We start from the raw sequence: 23,949 nt of genomic DNA on the forward strand, positions 1-23,949 counted from the left end.
CAAGTATGGAAACTGTCTGTTTCATTAGCTTCCTAGCTCAAGTGCCCCCTCTCTTCCTCAGTGCATCGTGAGATGTGGTGTTGACTATGAGATGGCCAATGGTCATATTTTTTAATCTCTTCAATGTATCAGCAATAAATGCTCATGTCATTTATAATTTGAATAATGAGTCTAAAATTATAAAAAAAAAAAATTTCTGAAACTTTTATCAATGGGACTCATTAAGAGCTCATAAAAATTTGAGAGCAGAAATTTCCATCTTGCCACGTTTCCTGAAAAAATGACTCAGTGATGACACCGAACCTTCTTGTTCTGGAAGTAGCCCAAGTCCTGTCAAAGGTCAATGTCATTTACATGTGTGAGATCTAGTGACCGAAAAAACAAAACCAAATGTGATCATTGCACGAAATTTATGTGCAATGAGCACCATAACAAGATATAGTATGTGATTCTTGTTTTTTCATAGTACATAAGTAGATGTTTAAATTTTGCTGAATACTAAAAAATTATGATTTTATATAATTTAGCTAAGATGCTGTACCTTAAGTTCCTAAATAAAGTAAAAATTCTTCAATATATGTTGTTTATTTTTCAATATGAAAACTTGGGTCCCTTGTACCCCACGTGACTAATAGTGTAAGTATTTTGGTGACACTAACTGAAGGTTAAAGGGGTTGCCCTGCTTTAGGGTACAAGTCTGCAGTCACTATATGTGACTGTAGACTTGTGAATCCTCACAACATGTGACCTGTGCATTGTGAGGATCCTACGGTGTCGCAGACTTCTATCCTAAGCCCAGATAACACCTTTAATACTAATAGGATATCAAGCATGTCTGAGGGCATTGCCGATGATATATGTTACACGCATGCCGCTAGGTTCAGATAGGGGCGAGACAGGTTACATGAATTCTTTGGAATCCTGGGAGAACCATTACTCAGGGCGACCATAGACCATGTGCTGCAGCTTCTCTCAGGCGCACAGACACGTAGGTTGTTTCACTTGCTGACCAGACACACTTGACAAGAGTCCTCATAAACGGTAGAACAGTAGCATTTAATAAGAAGCCGCACAGCCAGTGCAAGTTAAGTCTTATGAGCAACAGGCTCCAGTGACAAACAGTACAGTTTCCTTAGCAGCACAGCAGTTCAGTCTTCCCAGTAGTACAGGACAGCACAGTTCTAATGCAAAGGCACATTAATGAACACAGCATTCTTTACAGCACAGTGAGATGGAGGAGGGGGGAGGGGTTTGCTGAAGAAGGAGATGATCCCTGTGACACCATTTCTTATAGTCATTATCTTACTGCCTGACAATACTCTGCACTGCTAGTTCGAGAACTCTACCTGACCTGTGCTTAGCTTCACTCCTGACTTGAATCCTTTTCACTTGCAGGGGCGCTTCTGTGAGATACAGAACACACACACACCACCTTTCTCTTCCAGCCAGACAGTAAACAACTTCCCCACAATCCCCCTGGGGCTCTGCTAAAACACTCCCCTTCTCCTGTGACTGTGTTGCTGGATGCTTCTGGAGCACAACACTTCCTGTCTCATGTGCTTGTGTTACTTCTAATAGTTGCTGAATGCTTTTAAAGCAACAGCACTACTTCTGCATGTCACACTCTGCAACAGCACTACTCATGCATGTCACATATATCATTATCATTGGTGCCATTAGCATCACTGTGGTGACAAGTTGTTTCACCATTTTGTGCTGTACTGCCACCTTCCACCCATAAACTAATAAAAAATATAACCTTTTATTGGTTTTAGAAATATTCGTTTATGAGGAGATCAGGCACAGACCTCAGTAGAATGCACAGTATTTATGGGTTAGTTACACATCCGTCAGTGCTATAAGCAGCACATTAACACTAACAGGAACATTTGCTTTTTTTCTAGGTGAATCTTACCCATGATCTCGGAGAGTTATTTAAAGTGAGACTGGGCATTGAGAACTGGCATGAAGACCTGGACCGGTTATCTTTGCAACACTTAAAAATGCAGAATGCAAGAACCCTGGATACATTTAACCAGTCAATAAATAAAACACTTCCTCTTACATTAAGTGGAGACAGATGGATTGAAGTCCCGGTAGAATGGCCTCTAAGAGCCTCCCTTTCTGGTATGTTCAAAGTAAACTATTATGTACTCCATTCTAAGCAGGCACTTAGCTGTAGTGGCATATGTAAACAATGAGGACAAGCAGGAAAATTGCTCCTATCATGTGCTAGTTTTAGTTACAAAAACCCATGTAAAACAGATAAAAAGGATAAATAGATAGTTAAAGGGGTTGTTTCATTGCTTCCTGCTTGCTAGAGCTTTGTACTCTCCTGATTGACAGTTTGGACCAGCTGCAGGGTCGCGCCACTAGCTCCAAATGTTCCCTTTCAGATTCTTCAAGTAGAGGCATTTGCAGCTTCGGATGAGTGCAACTATACTGAAGCTGGCCAGATCACACAATTTGACTACCTTCATAGCAGCGCTTACATGCACTATAGCAAAGAGCTTTCAAGCGCTGTACCTCTTGCCTGGGAAACCTGCTACAGCTTGCAAACTGCATCTGTGGTAGGTAACATACTTAAAAAAAAATTTATTCTTGACATCAGTCATGATTTTTTTAATGATTAAATTGCAAACTTACTTGTTTTTACAAACCCTTTGCAATTTTACCCATTTAATATTATGAGACAACCCCTTTAGGCATTTTGGAATAGATCTGAGAATAAATTAGGGTAAATCCCAACCCATATATCATCATATTTCTACCTGTTATGAATATACAAAATTAACCTATTAACGTATATACCGTATGTACTTCCTAAGTATATTTTATATAGCCAGGCATTTCCTAAGATTTGTTTAAGGGAGAATTTTTTTAACACAAGATACATTACAAAAAAGGAACACTATGAGCTCTCGAGATCTATTTTTTTGTCTGGATGTGTGATTCCTGTTTTGTGATTCAGCAATAAGGCTATGTTCACACATCATGAGCAAAACCTGATCTCTTGCCAGGAGTTTGTTCAGGATTTTTGTTGCTGGTTTCTTGCTCTTTTTTTTTTGGTGCGCTTTTGGTGCTTTTTTTCAGCGTTTTTTTCACTGTCCTTTTGTCTGTTATGCATGTACATATAGTTCAGTGAAAAAAAAAATCTCATTCTGGTTTAGGCACAAAAAACGCTGAAAACTTGACACGTGCGTTTTTGGTGCGTTTTTTCAGCATTTTTTTCACCACCCATTACTTCCGATGAGTGAGCAAACGCTGAAAAAACGCTGAAAGAAGTGACATGCTCTATTTTGCAAAAAAACATGCAAAGCACAAAATCCTGAACATAAGAAGACCATGATGTGTGCATGAGATTTCTGGAATCTCATAGACTTTGCTGGTACTGCAAAACGCAGCTGAAAATTTGGATAAAAAATGCATCAAAAAACGCTGAAAAAAACATGATGTGTGAACATAGCCTAATAGTTTGAGAACAACTAATAAGAGTTTTACTATCTCACCTCACTGCTGGATTCACAGCAATGCTACTCAAATAATGTCTCCAGTGCTGTGACTGCTGCTTCTCAGTACGTGAAAGACATTTAGGAGAGCAGGACGTGTGGATGTGTATGGCAGATATCATAGCAGTCTCCGGCCACTATATGGCACAAGTCATATAATGCACGGAAATACAGTTATTCATCATGCCATCATTTTATTCATGCACATGCTAGTTTATTCTGAAAAATGTAATGATAGTTACATGCAAAATATTTATAGACTGGGACAAGATTAGAAGAGGACAGGGGAAATAATTAAAGTTCTACTGGGCTACTGGAATCAGGATAGCAACACTATAGAGAGAGGCGTAACTACAATAGGTGCAGGGGTTGCCATCGCACCTGGGCTCTGGAGCCTAAGGGGTACAAAAAGTCCCTTAGGCCTATATGAAAAGACTTACTGTTAAAGACTTGCAATAATTGGGGCCCCGTTGGAGCTTTTGCATTGGGATCCATGAGCTTCAAGTTACACCACTGACCACTGGTCACTGCATACATCTCAGCTGCCAATCTGTGGTCTGGAAGGGACTGTTCTTCATTTCCCTGAGACTGTACTGGTCTATAACAGGTGTCACTGCCTTCTGACTCTCATTTATTTCAAATGCCATGAAATGCACAGACCCTGCATTATGGATGTGCTCACCGGCAATGAGAGAACAAAAACCATCAGCTTGTTTTTGGATAAACCTGGTAATGGGTCCAAGGTCTGTGGTATTCACCTGTAACCCGAATACAGGAATCTAGACTTTGCTGCAGGGATTTGCCAAGATGTGTTTAATAATAAAATTACTGGCACCTACTGATATACTGTAATTTGATTCTCAAAGGTCCATTAATGTACTGCTTGCTTCCCAGGTCCTGGCACCATTACTTCCGTCTTGCTTTGACACGTAAGAGAGCATACTTTCCTTTCTCTGGGTTGGTGATGTGCCTGCAAGTGGCTGATGGCCAGGGTCATTTCAGTTGTTACACCTACTACTACTACTGCTACTACAAGCCAGCTAGCTTAGACCTAGTAGGGGCTGGGCTAGCTATTGAAATTAGCCTGACTGCCAACCCCCTGCTTCTAACATACATAGGAAGGAGAGTGGAAGGTGTTGGGACCCAGCAGTTGTCTTCTGACTCCATAACTAAGTTGACAATGTAGAGCGTTTGAGACACCGTTTCTATGCCTGTCTCTATGTACTGTTACTCACAAAGTGAGATTGTCAGATAGCTTGAACTCGACTGCAGGAGGCACGTATGAAGATTCCAGAAGAAGATTTCTTTTCCACCTGAATTCTTGTAGTAATGCACACATACAGTAGCTAAAAAATACTTTTCTGAACCAGAGCTTCAAACAGTTGAGCTTCTAAGATGACTGACAGTCAACAAATGAGAAAGAAGAAGGGAGGGACCACTGATATCAGAGCTACATCAGAGAGAGACAGGGAGAGAGGAAGGACAAACTACTAAAGAGGGACAAACCTTATTGCATAGCAACGAAGCAGCACAATATAACAACACAATGATAATACAATACTGTCTGTATGATTCCCAAATCATGGGACATGGCAAGTTGTAAAGACATTGTTGGACCTGTTTGGATCATAGTTTATTATTGTTAGAACCTTGCTCTTAGGTTTTTTCCTTTGCTGGTCACATGACCTCGTTGGCCTATTTAATCCTGCTCCGCCCTTCTGGCTTTGCTGGACTTCATTGTATAACTACTTTCTAGCTAGCCTGTGCTCTGTATCTAACTCTGTTAGTTTGCTTGGTCTACGGACCTCTGTGTTCTATATATTTTGTTTGTTCGTCTGTCTGCTACTATTTCTGTTAGGAGGTGTCCCATTTTCCTCCCAGTCCTTAGTACTTGTAGGGATTCCTTCCCCACATCTATAGGTCTCCGTACAGACTAGCTTAGGACTTTAGCAGGTCTGATCGCAGGATCAGGTTCCCTGTTACATCGTAGGGATTCAGCTGAGTTCTATCGTAGGGACAGATTTCCTCTCTTTCCTTAGCTCTGGTAGCAGAACATAACAGTAAGTCCAGCCTGCAAATTCTCTAAGGAAAGATTTTTCTGTTCCATCATGGTGTCGGTTCAGGATTTGGCTCATCGCCTGCAGGGACTCTCTCTGGAGGTGGCCGAGCTCCGTCAGCGCGTGAGTAACTGTCCTGGAGCACATTTCTTGGAGCCTAAGGTATGTTTGCCGGATTTATTTTTTGGTGAACACCGAGAATTTTTTTCATTTAAAAATGCTTGCTTATTGTATTTTCGTTTGAGACCCAAGTCCTCTGGGGATGAATCCCAGCGCATAGGGTTCATAATGTCACTTTTGCGCAAAGAGCCTCAGGAGTGGGCCTTTTCTTTGCAACCTAGTGATACATGCTTCAGATCAGTGGATAGTTTTTTTTCTGCTTTGGGACTATTATATGATGATCCTGACCGTGTCGCATCAGCTGAGACTGAGTTAAGACGTTTGAGACAGGGATCAGGTAATGTGGAAAAATATTGTACTCATTTCCGTCGTTGGTCTACTCAAACAGGGTGGAACGATTCTGCTCTGAAAAGTCTATTTCTTGCTGAGCTCAATGAAAGGGTTAAAGACCTGCTAATTGCTTATCCTACACCTGAAGATTTGCAACAGGCTATGCAATTAGCTATACGGGTGGATAGGAGACTGCGTGCAAGGGTTAATGAGAGCAAATCCTCTGCTATGTCAGTTTCTGGTTATGAGAATGTGTGTACTAACAGTGGTGAATCGATGGAGATTGGATCGGTGGCACCTCGCTCTCAAGAAAAAGACCGTCGATTTTCTGAAGGCTTGTGTTTCTATTGCGGAAAATCTGGTCATTTGATTAAAGGCTGTGAGCTTCGTATGAAGAAAGAAAAAAAAATGGTCAGTCATGCCCGTATTGCCTGTTTAAATTCCAAGGGTGTATTTTTAGCTGCTTCCACGATTGCTCAGGAAAAATTAATGGAATTTCGGGTGTTTGTTGATTGTGGGTCTACTCTGAATGTAATTGATGGGGGATTCTTGGAAAGACTCAATTTAAAACCCGAACCTTTATCATCCCCCATTGCTGTGGTTTCTGTGGATGGTTCCCCTTTGAAGAATATTACTCTCAAGGTCTGTGAATTTCCTCTCACTATTAATGGTGTTCACCATGAGAAATTGGATTTGGTAGTTTTGAATAACTTGCCTTCTCCAGTAATATTGGGATTGCCCTGGTTAAAATTTCACAATCCTGTACTGGATTGGTCTACCAATGAAATTAAATCCTGGAGCCATAAATGTTATGACAAGTGTTGTAACGGGCGTATTGCAGCTTTGGATAGGGGAGAATTGCCTGTTCCTATTCAGGATTTTTGGAGAGTTTTTTCTGAGAAGGAATCGCAGGTTTTGCCTCCCCATAGAGACTATGATTGTTCTATTGAATTTGTCCCTGGAGCGACTCTTCCTAAAAGTCGTTTATTTAACCTTACTATTCCTGAGAGGAAGGCTTTGGATGAATACATACAGACAAGTTTGGCCGCCGGTCACATTAGGCCCTCTAAGTCTCCTGTGGCGGTTGGATTTTTTTTTGTAAAAAAAAAGGACGGCGGTTTACGTCCTTGTCTGGATTTTCGTGAGATTAACAAAATTACTGTACGCAATCCTTACCCACTGCCATTGATTCCTGATCTGTTTAACCAGTTAATGGGGGCCAAGTGGTTCTCTAAAATTGACCTTAAGGGGGCATACAATCTGTTGCGCATGAAGGAGGGTGACGAATGGAAGACTGCTTTTAACACTCCTGTGGGTCATTTTGAGAATCTGGTTATGCCTTTTGGTCTTACTAATGCTCCTGCATTTTTTCAGAATCTTATTAATGACATCCTTAGACCTTTGATCGGCAAAAATGTGGTTGTGTATTTGGATGACATTTTGATTTATTCGCCGGATCTGGAGTCTCATTGGCGGAGCGTACGTGAGGTATTACAATTGTTAATGGACAATTCGCTTTTTGCTAAGCTGGAGAAATGTGAGTTCGCTGTACAGAGAATTAGTTTTTTGGGTTACATTATCTCCAGCGAAGGTTTTGAGATGGACCCGGTTAAAGTTCAAGCTGTACAGGAATGGCCTAGGCCTATTGGTTTGAAATCGATACAGAGGTTTTTAGGTTTCGCCAATTATTACAGAAAATTCATAAAAAAATTTTCTAGTATTGTCAAACCTCTGACCGATCTCACCAGGAAAGGTGCTGATGCGGTTCAGTGGTCTTCTGAGGCCATTGAAGCTTTTGTGTATCTCAAGGAGAGGTTCACCTCTGCTCCCATCCTTATGCAACCTGATGTGACTAAGCCGTTTTTGGTTGATTTTGATGCTTCTTCGGTGGGGGTTGACGCAGTATTGTCTCAGGATAACGGGGATGGATTACATCCTTGTGCCTTTTTTTCAAAAAATTTTTCGGAGACTGAACTGAATTACGATATTGGTAATCGGGAATTATTGGCTATTAAACTCGCATTTGAACACTGGCGCCACTTCTTGGAAGGTGCGGAATTTCCCGTTCAGGTTCTTACGGATCATAAAAATCTGATATATCTTCATGCTGCCAAGCGCCTGAATGCCCGTCAGGCTAGGTGGGCACTGTTTTTCTCGCGGTTTAATTTCTCCGTTACTTACATCCCTGGTACTAAGAATGTTAAGGCGGATGCCTTGTCTCGCAGTTTTTCTCCCATAGTCGGTGCTGAGAAAGAGGAGAACATTTTACAAGAAGGTGTTGTGATAGCTGCTTTGGACTCCGTTTTGGAAGATGAGATTCTTAAAGCGCAGGAGAATGCCTCATCTAACACTCCTCATGGGAGGTTGTTTGTGCCTGGGACCTTTAGGAGAGATTTTTTTGTTGAGTGTCACGAATCTCGGTTGGCAGGTCATCCCGGAATCTCTGAGACCAAGAGACTGGTGGGTCGCAGTTTTTGGTGGCCTGGATGGCAGAAGGAAGTCATTAAGTGGGTGCGTCAATGTACTATATGTGCTAGATCTAAGTCCTCACATACTCCTGCTGCGGGGTTGCTTTGTCCTTTGGAGGTTCCCAGTGCTCCTTGGACACATTTGGCTATGGACTTTATAACTGACCTTCCCCCCTCTGAGGGTTTTACTGTCATCTGGGTGGTCGTGGACCGTTTTAGCAAGATGTGTCACTTGGTTCCCTTCGTCAAACTGCCCTGCGCTAAAACTCTCGCTAAGGCCTTTGTCAAGGAAATTGTCAGACTTCATGGCGTTCCTACTGACATTGTTTCTGATAGGGGTCCTCAGTTCGTGGCTCGTTTTTGGCGTGCCTTTTGTGACAGGTTGGGAGTTCATCTGTCGTTCTCGTCCGGATATCATCCTGAATCTAATGGCCAGACAGAAAGGAAAAACCAGGATGCTGAGCAGTTCTTGCGTTGTTTTGTGGCAGACAATCAAGAGGGGTGGTCTGAGTTTCTGCCACTTGCTGAATTTGCTCTGAACAATCATACATCTTCTTCTGCTGGTTGTTCGCCTTTTTTTTGTTGTTCTGGGAGACATCCGTCGTTTGGGTCGTTCTCCAAGTTGGGATCTGCCGTGCCTGAGGAGGAGAATTTTTCCGGTGATTTGGAGAGAGTTTGGACGGATGTGCGTGGTAATCTTCAGGAGGCCAACAGAAAATCTAAAGACTACTTTGATAGGAAACGACAGGAGGTTTTGTTCGCTGTTGGTGACATGGTTTGGTTGTCCTCTAGGAATCTGCGGTTGAGGATTCCTTCTAAGAAATTGGGTCCCAAGTTTGTAGGGCCCTTTAAGGTGCTTCAGGTTGTCAACCAATCTGCTGTTAGGTTGGAGGTTCCTACCTCCTGGAGAATTAATCCGGTATTTCATGTCTCTCTGTTAAAAAAAGCTGTTGTGTCGGATGGTGACGCCTCTGCCTCTGTTCCTCCGGTGGTGGAGGACGGGGAATATGAAATTTCTCGCATCCTTAACTCTAGACGGTATAGAGGTAGTTTGCAGTATCTGGTGGCCTGGAAAGGTTTCGGACCCGAGGATAACTCTTGGGTGAGGTCAGATGATGTTTCCGCGTCCAGACTTATCAGAGCGTTTCACAGGAGATTTCCTGATAAGCCTGGTCCTAGGGGATCCGGAGGATCCTCTTAGAAGGGGGGGTACTGTTAGAACCTTGCTCTTAGGTTTTTTCCTTTGCTGGTCACATGACCTCGTTGGCCTATTTAATCCTGCTCCGCCCTTCTGGCTTTGCTGGACTTCATTGTATAACTACTTTCTAGCTAGCCTGTGCTCTGTATCTAACTCTGTTAGTTTGCTTGGTCTACGGACCTCTGTGTTCTATATATTTTGTTTGTTCGTCTGTCTGCTACTATTTCTGTTAGGAGGTGTCCCATTTTCCTCCCAGTCCTTAGTACTTGTAGGGATTCCTTCCCCACATCTATAGGTCTCCGTACAGACTAGCTTAGGACTTTAGCAGGTCTGATCGCAGGATCAGGTTCCCTGTTACATCGTAGGGATTCAGCTGAGTTCTATCGTAGGGACAGATTTCCTCTCTTTCCTTAGCTCTGGTAGCAGAACATAACAATTATTATATATTAATTTCATTTTTAAACACATCTAGGGAAATGTTTATTCAGCAGAACATCTCCTTTAAAGCATCAATCCAGTGTTTTTTGTTTTTTTTTTAATATCAGTGCTGGAGTGGTGCTACTAATAAAAGTTACCTGAACCTACTATTAGACTTGACAGCCACCGTCTTCAGCTCTTCTGGGTGCTGCTTTGGTCCTACGTCCCCACCTTGTGACCTCAACTCCCGACTGACCGGAAGTTAGAGATAACGGTCACACGCTCTCAATGTAAGTTTATGAGAGCCTCGTTCTGGCCTCGTTCTGACTCTCATACACTTACATTGTGACTTCTGGATTGCGCAGCAAACACTGGAGCGATCTGGCAGGTCACAAACTGTTGGAGACCGACAGGAGTGGCGCCGGGAACAGCTGAAGACGGTGGCTGGTAAGTATAAGAATAGGGAGAGGGAACTGAGATTAGTAACACCACTCCAGCACTGCAATTAAATAAACGCTAATGCTTGAGTGGTGCTTTAGTAAAATGCATGTCGAGTGCACAAAACTCGAACCCAAATACCTTACTAAATCGGGCTGTTAATATTCGATCTGATTGCTTTTTAGTCTCTATCTTATTGCTGGTGAATCATCACAAATAGGTAAAGTCCTTGGCATGGATAATAAAGTGGCCAGTAACATTGCTGAATAGATTAATAAATAAAAAGAGCACTCAGCTGGTATCTACAGGTATCACATCAAAACAATGAGCAAACAAGAGCTAAGCTCACATTACGAATCAATGCATGCGGTAGAAACTTTTAATGGAAAACTGTCATTGCTCAGACTGTGAAACTTTCATAAACCCGGAGATCAAGTGATTGAGCTGAGTGGCAGCTCTGTGCTTTGATGAACAGTATTGATTTGATGTCCATGAAAGACATGAAAGTCACTGGTCTCAGGAGTGTTTGTCTTCGGTAGATAGACTCACACCTGTCAGAGGCTCCACAATATACCAGAACCGTACAAGTACTGGCGGAGGAGAGCTCAGATCACTTCTTCATACCTGTCAGCCACCCCTGATTTCCAATTAAGATTGGTCAGTGGACATATTACTGACCAACTTCACACTGTCACCTTTTTTCAGTTCAGCTCAGATTCATTTTTTTATGTCCAGTGTATACACCTTCTAGGATTCAATATAATGGTTTCGGTTGAGAGAAGACGTGCACTGCTGATATACTGTATACTCTTGTTACTCTGCTGCCTTTTATTCCTGTTTAGATTTATCTATTGTATTGTACAGTATAACAGGGCAGAGCTATTACATGTGGTGCTAAAGGAGAACTCCTCTAATATCTATATAGCCACTCTACGAGCTATTGTAATTCCCAACGGTCTCTTTTTTTCTTCTCTCAATAACTGAAAGCCACTCCAGTCTTTTAGTAGCTATCTGAATGGGTGACCCCTGAAATTTTGGGAATCATTATTGCAGCAAAAGCAGGGTTAGCATGTGCCGTAAGGAGTTTATATGGAAAAGTATCTTTTAGGGTAGGTTGTCGGTGAAAAAATGGACAGCACATGAACCTATGTTGTTCAGTGGGAAAGTGCAGATGAGCATTTTTTTTCACTGACCTAATCTGTATGTGATAAAAATCACAGCATGTACTAGCTTCTTCCATGTGTCAGATAATACACATTCAAGTCCATGGGTGAACAAAATAAAATCGGATGCCGTACAGAGTCACAGTAACATAAGAAGCTGTAAATGGTCTTGTAAATGATTAACAACTACTGTTGTAAAAAATGGATTGTATACAGACTGCACACAGATGACAAGTGAAGAATAAATCGTCAAAGTATCCTGGATGAAACGCTGATGATTTTTTGTATGTTCATATGAACTTAGCCTTAAATGAGTAAGCAGCTGACTTGCTATACTATTCATCACCACATAAGGCAAAATGTATGCAAGAAGTCAGTGAGATCACAGATCTATTTAGCAGCTGTTTTTTTTTCCTATCACCCATGACATCACCACGGAGAGAGGGGATCCGCTCTTCAAGGACATGAGTGGGAACCTCTCCCACGCATCGGTTGGTTTCCTGTCCTTGACAGGGGAACCTACATCCGGAGTGATGTCACGGTGCAGAGCCTAGAAGACAGAAGATCAGCTTACTCAGGCCTGAACGGTCGTGTGGGACAGCACGAATCCTGTAAGCAACGCAGCAGAACCATGGGGCGCTTGGCTGGTGTGCAGGCAAGGGCAGTCGCCATTTTGTATGGATCTGCTGGCCACCGTGTCGTCTACATATATGCAGGGTGCGCCGAGGAGTAGGCGCGCTCTGATGACAAGTGCACCAATGACATTTGACATGGCAGTGTTAATTCACTTCCAGGTTGGGCTGGAAGAGGCGATAGGCGGAGGGACATGCCTTGTTCAGCTGGTTTTCTTGAATGAGGCCAATGTCAATCACCGAGCCATGGGTACTACCAGAAGTTCTGCATCTGCCCTCCAAGGGTTCGGTTCGGCATCCTCAAGCATCCAGTCTGCATTTGACAGCATAGAACTTAAGAGGTTGCTTTTAAGGCTATGGCCCCACTATCAGTATTTGGTCAGTATTCAGTCAGTATTTTTTCTCAGGATTAGGAGCCATAACCAGGAGTGGGTGATAAATGCAGAATTGGTTACTTGTTTCTATTATACCTTTTCTCTGATTGTTCCTCACCTGGTTTTGGCTTCCACTCCTGAGAAAAAATACTGACCGAGTACTGACCAAATATTGATAGTGGGACCGTGGCCTAAGAGACAGAGGATTCTCCTCAAACCTGGCCTCCACCTTCCTCCAGAGTAGAAAGACGGTAACTACGAGAATTTATGGTAGGACCTGGAAAAAATTTCTAACCAGCTTGAGGACGAGACTAGATAACAGGGTGCCAGTCAATGCCATTGTAGAGTTTATTCAAAAAGGTCTAGAACAGGGGCTTTCTACTAGCACCCTTAAAGTTCAGGTGGCTCCTGTTGCTTTATATAATTATGACCAACCTTGTAATCAGTGGATTTCTCATTTCATTAAAGCCTGCTTCAGATCAAGACTGATTTCCAATGCAAAAGTTCCACCTTGGGTCTTTTAATCTGGTTCTGACAGCACTAAATTTGAACCCGTTGACTCAGTATCAGTCAAAATCCTAACGTTAATGACTGTTCTGGTGGCTCTGACGTCAGCTCGTAGGGTGAGCAATATCCAGGCCCTGTCAATAGGTCCTCCCTATACGCAGTTCCAGGAAGATAGGGTAATTCTAAAACTGGATCCTGTCTACCTCCCTAAGGTGGCATCCAGGTTTCATAAGAGCCAATAAGTTGTTCATTCTGTGCTAACCTCAAAAGTCAAAAGAAGAAAAACTTCATACATTAGATGTCATGAGATGCTTAGTAAAGTATATCTCGGCTACAGAATCTTGGAGAAGATGCCAATCTCTGTTTATTTCATTCCAGTGCCCTAGGGAAGGTCTTACGGCATCTAAAAGTATTCTAGTGACTCGCCCCTGGGGCCTCGGGGCACTCTTTGGGAGAAATCACGGTGGCTGGCCCAGGGCGGTCAGTGCACAAAGGGGTATCAATGATCAGTAAAAGTTCAGAGAGTTAGTGACACCACCTGTGGTGTCTGGTGGGTTGATCCATATTTATTGATAGTGCCCTCCGCATTTTTTCTTTGTATGGTGAAGGTCACCAGTGCTGCAGCAGTCCTCTGAGGCAGGTGTCAATCAAGGCAGCTAGAGATGGTACAGCTCCCCACAGGTGGAGCGGGCCTCAGGGCAGTGTGAATGAATGGATGGTGCGCTGGGCGTTGTAGTGCGGAGAGGAATAATGGCGCCGGTGAAGAAACAGACAGAGGCTATTCGATGCAGTCGTCCAAGGCTTTACTTACAGTTCTTAGGCAATTCACAAGTGCACTTTACAGATGAAGGCCTCCCTTGTCGCGTTGCGTTCACCGGGCAGGGGTTCAATCCTTCTTCAAGCAGCTTAGGAATGCCCGGCGGAACCCCACTTTCTCGTGTTCCTACTTTGACCGTCTTTACATTTGGTCCTTCTCTCCTCTGCCCTATGCTGCCCACTCTCAATCCCGCTCGGGTATGCTGAAATCCTTCCTGTACGTCGGATCCGGGACCAACCTGACCCCCTGGAGATTAGAATGAAGCAACCGATCCCTTCTGACACCTGGCAGGAGTGGGGCGTACGGGTGCCGTCCTGCACGCGCCGTACCCCCTGGGATCCTTTCCTTAGAACGGAGCCTACTCCCTGCTCCCCTCCGGGGCTTCTATCCTGGGCCCTAACTTGTGGAGCAGAGCTCCTGATGAGCCTCTGCTCCCGGACTGTTCCTCTCAACAGCCCTCACTAAAAACTCCCCTTGCCCTAATATGGCTTCCTATTATATACCTACTGTATAAGTGCTTCCTGTATCTACTTCCTCCACCCACACCCACTATTGGTTCCCCCTACCTTTGGATTCCCCCCTACTCCAGTCAGGGTCAGGGCTCAGCAGAAAACTACATTGCGTCTTGCCCCTCCTGCTGGCCTAGAGCAGTGTGGTGTTGGATGTAGGTGTTTGCGGTTCCGTGCAGCACTCCCTTCATACCTGAGAGAAGGGAGACACCACACCTCGGGGTGAGGTGCAGTATCTTTGTGGCGACTGAACCCTCAGGGGCGCCACACTAGCTAGATGGATTAAAAAAGCCATCAAATTAGCATATACCATAAGTGATGAAGTAATTCCAGGGGATCTGAGGGCTCACACTATGAGAGCCATTGCAGCTTCCTGGATGGAGAACGAGCACGTGTCTATTGATCAGATATCTAAGGCGGCAATGCTGGATCTCTCCTTCTACCTTTTATAAACACTATAGGCTGGATTTGGCTTCTTCTACTTATCTATCCTTTGGGAGAAGAGTTCTACAGGCTGTGGTCCCTCCCTAAAAGTTAATTTTCTCTGTAAATCTCTGCATGGTGCTGTCATGGGTGATAGAAAAGGACATAATTACTTACTGGTAATGTGATTTTTCAGAACCCATGACAGAACCATTATACACCCTCCCATCACTTGTAATGGGTGAGCTCTGGTTTGTTTCCTGATATAGGGGGTCACATTGTGTTTAGGGAAGCAGTGTGTTGTTGGTTAATTTTTTTGTGGATAACCATTATGGAAGTTCTCTCATGCTCTGTAATCCAACTGATGTGTGAGAGAGGTTCCGCCCTTTTTATCCTGTAGGTTCCCTGTCCATGAGCGGTGGATTCTCTCTCTCCGTGGTCCTGTCTTGGGTCCTGAAAAATCCCATTAATTACGTCTTTTACGTACATTAGCAGATTGTAGTTTTGACCCTTTCTGTAGAGAAAAAAAAACATAAAAACTGTGATTTGATTTCCAAACATAGTTACATAGGTTGAAAAAAAGGCATACTGTAGGTCTATCAAATTCAACTTTCCTTTACCTTCCCTATTACTAGATTATTTATAACTCACAATGTCGTTTGTTGTGAAAAAAGGATCCAGCCCTTTTTAAAAAGCTGTTATAGTGTCTGCCATTACTACCTCTTATGGTCGGGCATTCCACTGTCTAACTGCTCTAACTGTAAAGAACCCTTTCCAATTTATGGTATCTCCTTTTCCTCCACATGTAATTAATGTTCCCTAGTCCTTTGTAAGGTCCTTGGAAGAAATGAATCATAAACCAATCCTTTCTATTGACCACACATGTAGACAGACACAAGACAATGGGTCAGAAATAATGCAGTACATAGTATAGTCCATTAACAGCATTCTATGTCCCCCTGTGCATATGTTACACACCACAATCACCACAAAACATATTGCAGCTGCCATGAAAGGGAATCTGTCAGTATACTCAACTCCCACCCTGTCAAAACACACACACACTGCTGTGTGACATCAGGAGCCAGGCAAGCGAACACAATACTGAGCAAGCTAAAGAGGCTGGTGCTGGGCAGAAACAGCCTGGAAACACAGAAGCTAGTTAGGTGCTCTGCCACGCCCAGAGCTTTTAATGTCTCATTTGCGTATGAATAAAAATGGTAGTTTCTCAGGAAGGCAGCAACAGATATAAGATGTAAATGTATTGATAGATTTACATTTTAAATATCTGCATGTCCATATATACTATTTGGGGGTGCTTGATCTTACTGACAGCATTCTTTTAAACTGGTTCACAATGATCAAGATATCTAACAAGTTCTACACATTGTCTGTCCTATATCTTCTATGCAGATTTGACTAGTCTAGTCTGAGCCTCACAAACGGGTAGATGCGAAATACGCCACTGCCTCTCCTAAGGGCAAAGATTTAATATCTTTATGTAAGAAGGTATGAGAAATTCTACAGTGAGGTTTTATCACATACACCTTCTGAGGTAGATTGACTCACTCGGCTGCTTAAAGAGGCATAGAAAAAACAAAATAGCATAAAGTACAGTCTGTGCGGCCGCTCAGAGGAACAAAAACAAGATTCAGTTCTCTTTAACACAAGCGCAGCTCTGGAGATCTTATCTCCAGACAAACCGAACACTGAATGAGTCCAATGGCTTCACATTTACCTTCTGGATGACACCCTGTGGTGGAGATATGGTGAACAGCCTCCCGCCTACTCTTCAGATGTTAATATGGCTGCTTAACCCCTCTCAGCACTTAGTATGCTGGAGCATCTTTTCCAGGTTCATATCACTGAGGCTAATATCCTGAGTGACACATATCTCCCCTCCAGTATTTTATTTCTCACACTTCCATCATGTTTAGTATAAGTGCAGTAGTGTGCTGTTTCTCCTCATCCTTCTTAAAGGTTAAATCTAAGGGAGTACAGATGTAGCAGCAGTCAACTTGACAGATGAAATGCTCTATGCTCCGCTCATTGAAACTGAAGAACAGTCTCACTAATATACAGTAATGTGTCATTCTTCACTAGTGACATAGTGTAGAAGCTGTAATATTGCTTGCTGCTAGAATTGCGTACAAAATTATTCAACCCCTATTGTAAATTTGATTTTGAGCAACATTTACAAATTTTTTACTTTTTGCTGTTCGCAATCAATTTATGAAACAAGAATTTAAATATCTCAACACAACAAAGTGGTTTCTTCAAATTCAACATGAAATGCCACTTTTAATGACTATTGTAGATTCAGAATTATTCAACCCCTTCATAACAAGTGTCTTTGACGCGCCCCTGGGCCTGTGTCGCGCTGCGTTGCGCACGCGGGAGCTTACCCGGAGCCGGATCTGTTGAGGGTTGTAGTCTCGTGGCGGTGACCCGGTCCGTGCCCAGGGAGTCAAACTGAGCGGCGATGTATCAGCGGTAGATGTTGGACGACTACGCCACCCGTTGAGTACAGCTAAGGAGCTGCTGCTGCAGGGCAGACCGCTGAGGCCGGTGGTAGGATTGTGCAGCGTGATAGTATAACCCCCAACGGGAGGGGTATGGCCTCAGGGCAGCCGACGTGGATGATGGGGGTAGCAGGAACCACTCGGAGACGGTACGGTGTAGTTCAGGGTCTTTACTGGTGACAAAGATAGACCCTCCCGGAGTACTGGCTAGCGATTGGGGCCTGGTGAGTCCTTGAGCAGATGGGATCTCCCCTGGCCAGGCGGAGTTGTAGGCCTCCCAAACTAACTGTACTCTTCTGGCTACCTTGCTAGAGGCGGGTATAAGTAGCCCACGTCCCTCAGTGTACCGTGTGGTGCTCACCCGTATGGCCGGTGACTCGGGGCCTTCTAGTAGCTTCCGCTCCACGACGGCGGTGCTGGTCCCATGCGTGTGACCGTGCCTTCGGGTTTCTTGGCCAGAGGACCTGGAATCCCCTGCCTGACGGATTCTGCTGCTGGGTAGGAGTTAGTCCCCACAGCCTCGGACTCCGGGTCTGGTAAGAAATCTTCTCAGTCAGGGCGAGCTCTGCAGCTGCCAGCCCCTGACTCCTTGTAACACTGCGCCCACAGAGCTCCTGATGTCCTGTTCCTATATTTGCTTCTTTTCTCTGTCTCTACTTCTTCTCTACTCACTAACCCTGCCTCAGCCCCAGTTTTATATAGGGGAAGTTCTTCCCCTCCCAGGACTGTGCAGGAGGTGTGGCATGCATAGGATTCCTGACCAAGAGACCTCCCATCTGCTCTCAGACGTAATATCTCTATCACTGTGGCAACCAGACCCCTGGGGTGTCACATTCCCCCCTAGTGAAATTTAGTACTCCGGGACTAAACATATTTTAGAAAAACATAACAAGATATAACAATAACAATACAATAAAGAAACACATAAAGGTGGTCACGGCATGTCCGTAACCGGGTGCAGTCTTTGAAGAAAGCAAGGTGTCCATTTCACCAAAACAGGGAGACGTAACCAGGTAGGGGTCTGTCCTGCCCCGAGTCCTTAACAGTCTTTAGTCCGTCCTGGGTTACGCTCCAACTATGTACAAAGGATTCCCGGTAAATCCACCAAAGACTCCTATAAACAACTAGAAACACATAATTATACACAAGCAACAAGAAAAACAGGTAACCACAAATAAAACTATTTATACACTTCAAATCCTCCAACGTGCGGGTAACTGGCCTCTAGTGGCCCTAGTGGACCTACGGAGCTGACTGTCTGGCCCTGAACTACAGGGTGTAGGAGCTGTCAAGGGTAAATTGGGCAGCTGTCTATGGGCCCTTTGGCTCACTAGGGATATGGCAGGCTCACTGCAAGCAGAGGGTTGATCCTCCTGATCTGCTGGTGTGGGGTCTTCTGCCTCCTGGACCGGCTGTTCTTCCAGCTCTACCTGTTGCTCCGTAGGTGCTTGGGATGCTGGTTGGAGGAAGGTGAGTACGGGTACCACAACTGCACCATTGACTTGAGTCCAAGACCGAGGGAAGTCTCCGAGCACAGTACTAACCATATCTTCCCTTTCCTCTACTGGTCGATGGTCTTCTTGTTCCTCTTCAGGGTTCCGTAGCTGTTCAGGACACTTCTTCAGGTGATCCCGGGATACAATGGCTGTGGTCTCCCCTCCGTCTTTACTGATGGTACAGACCTTCGGGTTCTCGTGGCTTGAGGGCAGTACGGTGTACGGGTCCTTCTCCCACTGGTCGTCCAACTTGTGGAGCCGTCTTTTCCTCTTCAAGACCTGCTCTCCGGGCACCAGGGGAACAGCGGGAGCATACTGGTTGTAAGTTTTCTCTTGTCTCTCCCTAGCCTGACAGAGACTTCGCTCCACGCTCTCCTGTACTTTCCGGTACTGCTGCTGCCTCTCTGTGTCCCAGTCTGCTTCTGGTGAAGTGTCCTCGGGTGTCAGGACTCCCATTTCCAGGTCAACAGGTAACTTACCAGGTCTCGCCCTCATTAGGTAAGCCGGGGTACAGTTGGTGGAACCTACCGGGATGTGGTTGTATAGGTCCACCAGATCGGGCAGCTTCTCAGGCCACAGACTGCGTTCTTCCAGGGGCAATGTTTTCAGAAGATCCATTACCACCTGGTTCATTTTCTCACAAAGTCCATTAGTTTGCGGATGATAGGGTGTCGTCCTTATCTTCCGGCAGCCATACAGATTGCAGAATTCCTGGAAGACCTCTGCTTCAAAGGCAGGTCCCTGGTCCGTCAGCACTTGGTCCGGGTACCCGTGTGGACAGCAGAAGTGCTGCTGGAAGGCTCTAGCTGCTGTTTGAGCCGTTAAGTCCTTGACGGGGACGACAACCAAGAACCGGGAGTAATGATCCACGATGGTTAACGCGTAGACGTAGCCACTTCTGCTTGGGGTCAGTTTTACATGATCCAAGGCTACCAGTTCCAACGGCTGCCGGGTGACGATGGACTGCAGGGGAGTCTTCTGGCTGGCACGGTCCTTCCTCCTCAGGTTGCACGGGCCACAGTCTCTGCACCACCTCTCGATGGTTCCCCTCATGCCTACCCAATGGAACCGCCCGCGCAGCAGGAACTCCAGCTTCTTCCATCCGAAATGCCCACCTCCATCGTGGTATGCCTCCATCACCATGGCTGCGTCTCGTCGTGGCACCACTACTTGCCAGATTAGTTCATGCGTCCGGGAGTTAACCATCCTGCGGCACAACTTCCCCTTGTAAAGGAACAGTCTACTCTTTTCTGCCCACAGTTGCTTGGCTTCCTCCGGAGCGTCTGGGTCAAGGCGAGCCTCTGGCCGAGTCAGCATCTCCTTCACCAGCCGGACGGCAGGGTCACTGTCTTGCGTTTCCGCCCAGTTGTAGTGAGGTAAGGGGTTAAGCGTAGCACCTTGCTTACTCCTTACCCGATGGGAATACTGGATAGTCCCATGACGGTGAAACGCGGGGAGTTCGACTTCTTCCAGTCCCTCTGGATCTTCTCCTACGTCCGGTAGGTTTGGCATCCTGGACAGGGCGTCCGCGTTGGTATTGGAGCGTCATGCCCGGTATTTGATGGTGAACTCGTAGTTGGACAGGCGGGCCATCCATCTCTGCTCTAGGGCACCGAGTCTTGCCGTGTCCAGGTGTGTCAACGGGTTGTTATCCGTGTACACGACGAACCGGGAAGAAGCGAGGTAGTGCTTAAAGCGTTCGGTGACTGCCCACACTACTGCCAGGAACTCTAGCTTAAATGAGCTGTAATTCTCAGAGTTTCTTTCGGTGGGTCGCAGTTTTCAGCTGGCGTAAGCGATTACTCGCTCCTTCCCCTGCTGGATCTGGGACAACACAGCTCCTAGCCCGATGTTACTTGCGTCGGTGTAGAGGATAAAGGGCTGGTTGTAATCCGGGTACGCCAGGATTTCATCCCCCGTGAGGGCCATCTTCAGCTGGCGGAAGGACTCTTCTTCCAACTTCTCCCATCTGAAGGGCGGCTTCTGGTTCTTGGCCTTCCGGGACTGGCCTATCAGGAGGTCCTGCATAGGAGCTGCCTTTTTGGTGAAACCGGGGATGAACCTGCGGTAGTAGCCTACCAACCCGAGGAACTGCCGCACTTCCTTTACACTGGAGGGACTTGGCCATTCCTTAATTGCGGTGATCTTATCAGGGTCAGGAGCCACTCCGTCAGCGCTCACCACGTGTCCCAGGTACTGCACCTTTGGTTTCAGGAGGTGACACTTGGAGGGTTTCACCTTTAGGCCGTAGCTTGCCAGAGCTTCGAACACTTCCGCCAGGTGTTTCAGGTGGTCCTCATAAGTCTTAGAATATACGATGACATCGTCCAGGTACAACAGGACCGTCTCGAAGTATCTGTGGCCCAGACAGCACTCCATTAATCGTTGGAAGGTTCCTGGTGCGTTGCAGAGTCCGAACGGCATACAGGTAAACTCGCTAAGTCCCATCGGGGTGGTGAATGCGGTCTTCTCCCGGTCCGCCTCTGCTACAGGAACCTGCCAGTACTCACTAGTGAGATCCAAGGTAGAGAAGAAGTTAGCAGATCTTAAAGCAGCCAAAGACTCCTCTATCCTTGGTAAGGGGTACGCATCCTTGTGTGTGATACGGTTGATTTTCCGGTAATCTACACACATCCTCATGGTGTTGTCTTTCTTTTTGACTAAAACTAGTGGAGCTGCCCAGGGGCTACAGCTATCCCTGATCACCCCAGCCTCCTTCATGTCTCTAAGCATCCCCTTGGCGTGTTGGTAGTGTGCAGGGGGTACGGGTCGATACCTCTCTTTTATGGGAGGATGGTCTCCCGTGGGGATGTGGTGTTCTACCCCCTTGACTCGCCCGAAGTCTAACGGGTGTTTACTAAACACTCTCTCGTACTCTTGAACCACCCGATAGACTCCCTGTTTCTGGTGTGAGGGAGTGGAGTCAGTACCCAAATGTAGTTGCTGACACCAGTCCTCCATTGTTTTCTTAGAGCCGTTTCCTTCCTCCGGGTGAGATGGAGGCAAGGGTTCCACAGATTGTATAGCATTTTGGTTAATGGTATATAATTTGGCTAGCGTGGCATACCGGGGCAGGTACACTTCCCTCTTCCCGATATTGATTATGCGAACGGGCACCCTCCCATGGCGTACATTAACCAACCCCCGTGCTGTCAAGATGGTGGGCCTACTGTCTGAGTAAACTGGTTCTACCATTGCCTGGTAATCTCTACCTCTCAGACCAATAGCTGCCCGGCACCAAATCATCATTTCACTTTTTGGGGGCATGGCAATAGGGAAAGGGTCACACATTCTCACGCTACCAATCTCACCGCCGGAGAGTTCCACCTGTTGCCGTCGCATCAGTGCCCGGATCTCTTTTTGGAGCACTCGCTGCTCGCCGGAGCTGGCGTTCTTGGCAACCTGCTGTAAAAGGAAAATCACCTCTGCAAGACAATTTTCAATTACATTAGTTCCTAGAGTTATCTTTGGGTGACTCTCGTGTTTGTCAATGTCTACAATGATCAGTCCCTGTGCTGCCAGTTCGACTCTACCGATTTTAATGGTCACCTCTTTAAATCCAATCTGTGGCACGGGCTGACCATTGCTGGCGATGATACTCAAGTCGTCGTCAGGGTAGCGGGTGATATCCGAGTCATTCCAGTACTGCTTGAAGAGCACGTACGGGATGGTGGTGACCTGTGACCCGGTGTCCAGTAGGGCACTCATAGGAATGCCATCCAGTACCACGGGTAAGACTGGACGTCCTCCCACATATTTGTCGCGCCAGTTCGATGGGCCTGGTGATCTTTTTCCTGGGGGTTGGCCCTCTACCCCAGGTTGTGCCAGTTTAAAGGACAGTACCTTGCCATATGTCCGGGTTGATTGCAGCGGCGGCAGATGGGTCGTCCGTCCTCGTTGTATCGGTCGCTGGGTCTCCCTCTGGCCGGTGGGGTCCTCCTTGGTCGACGCCACGGGATGTCCTCCGGTCCGGATGCCAGCTGGATCTTCCCTGGAGTGGAAACCTGTAAAGACTGCACAGTTCGGGTTAGCGCAGCAACGCTTTTAGCTAGCTCTTGGACCTGATGGTGCAGGTCTGGAGCCGGGTCATTGTTCAAAGCCTGCGCATCAGCTCCCACAGGCCCTGCCGACAAGGGTGCCGCCTCCTGGTGGTAAGTGGTAGTGGGGCGTCTGTGGGTCACAACGCCACCTGGTGCCGGTTCTCGGAGCACCCGGATGGCTCTGTCCTTGAACTGTGCAAATCCCAGATGAGGGTCCTGTAAGGCCATTGCCCGCAACTGGGTTCGGTGGGCATTGCAATATAAACCCTCTATAAATTGTTCAGTCAACAGCCTGTCCTCGTCTCCCACGCCGTCAGGGTCGGTCTGCTTAATGGCTCTCAGGGCCTCTTGTAGGTTCAGGGCATAGTCCCTTATACTCTCGTATGCTCGCTGCTTGCACCCGTAGAATCTAAGCTTGATCTCGGCTGAGGTGCGGGTATCAAAGGTGTCCCTCAGCCGGGTTAGTATCCCTGCGACAGTCCTCCCCCCAGGTGGCCAGGACTTTACCTCCCTTCGGGCTGCCCCAGTTAATTGGGCCACCAGGATGCTCACTTTTTGCTCTTCTGTGAGGGGGTACACCTGGAAGAGGCTATCCAGCTTTTCTCTAAAGTCATGCAGGGTATGTGACTCCCCTGAGTACTGGGGTAGCCAGGCCGCTCCCGGGATATAGGGCATGGTGAAAGGCATGACTGCAGCAGCGGTGGCGCTGGCGGGGGTTGAGGCAGTGAAGCTCTCCTCCGTATCCGACATCCTCCTCCCCCCTAGTGGACCGTGGCCTACCTTGCGATGATCCTCTTCCGTAGGCCGCGGCTCCGCAGTAGATCGTCAGGGTTGAGGACCTTCCGTCGCGCTCCTGTGACGTCGGCGTCTGCTGGGCTCCTTCCAGGACCTTACGCGACGTCCGGACGTGAGGCGGGGCTTCAGTTCTC

The 23,949-nt window shown here is 46.2% G+C and overlaps 1 protein-coding gene across 2 annotated transcripts in view; it reads left to right on the forward strand.

Annotated features, from left to right (window-relative positions):
• RP1 (RP1 axonemal microtubule associated) overlaps nt 1-23,949 on the forward strand; it is a 1,013,486-nt gene that overhangs the window by 904,648 nt on the left and 84,889 nt on the right. For both annotated transcript variants that reach the window (XM_073679301.1, XM_073679302.1), the window contains exon 52: nt 1,905-2,127. In XM_073679301.1, coding sequence (XP_073535402.1) covers nt 1,905-2,127 — 223 coding nt within the window. The remainder of the gene's footprint in view (nt 1-1,904; nt 2,128-23,949) is intronic.

The sequence above is a fragment of the Phyllobates terribilis genome, unplaced genomic scaffold (assembly GCF_046119375.1).
Source record: "Phyllobates terribilis strain yellow unplaced genomic scaffold, ASM4611937v1 Scaffold_4__5_contigs__length_816908805, whole genome shotgun sequence".
Taxonomy (NCBI): domain Eukaryota; kingdom Metazoa; phylum Chordata; class Amphibia; order Anura; family Dendrobatidae; genus Phyllobates; species Phyllobates terribilis.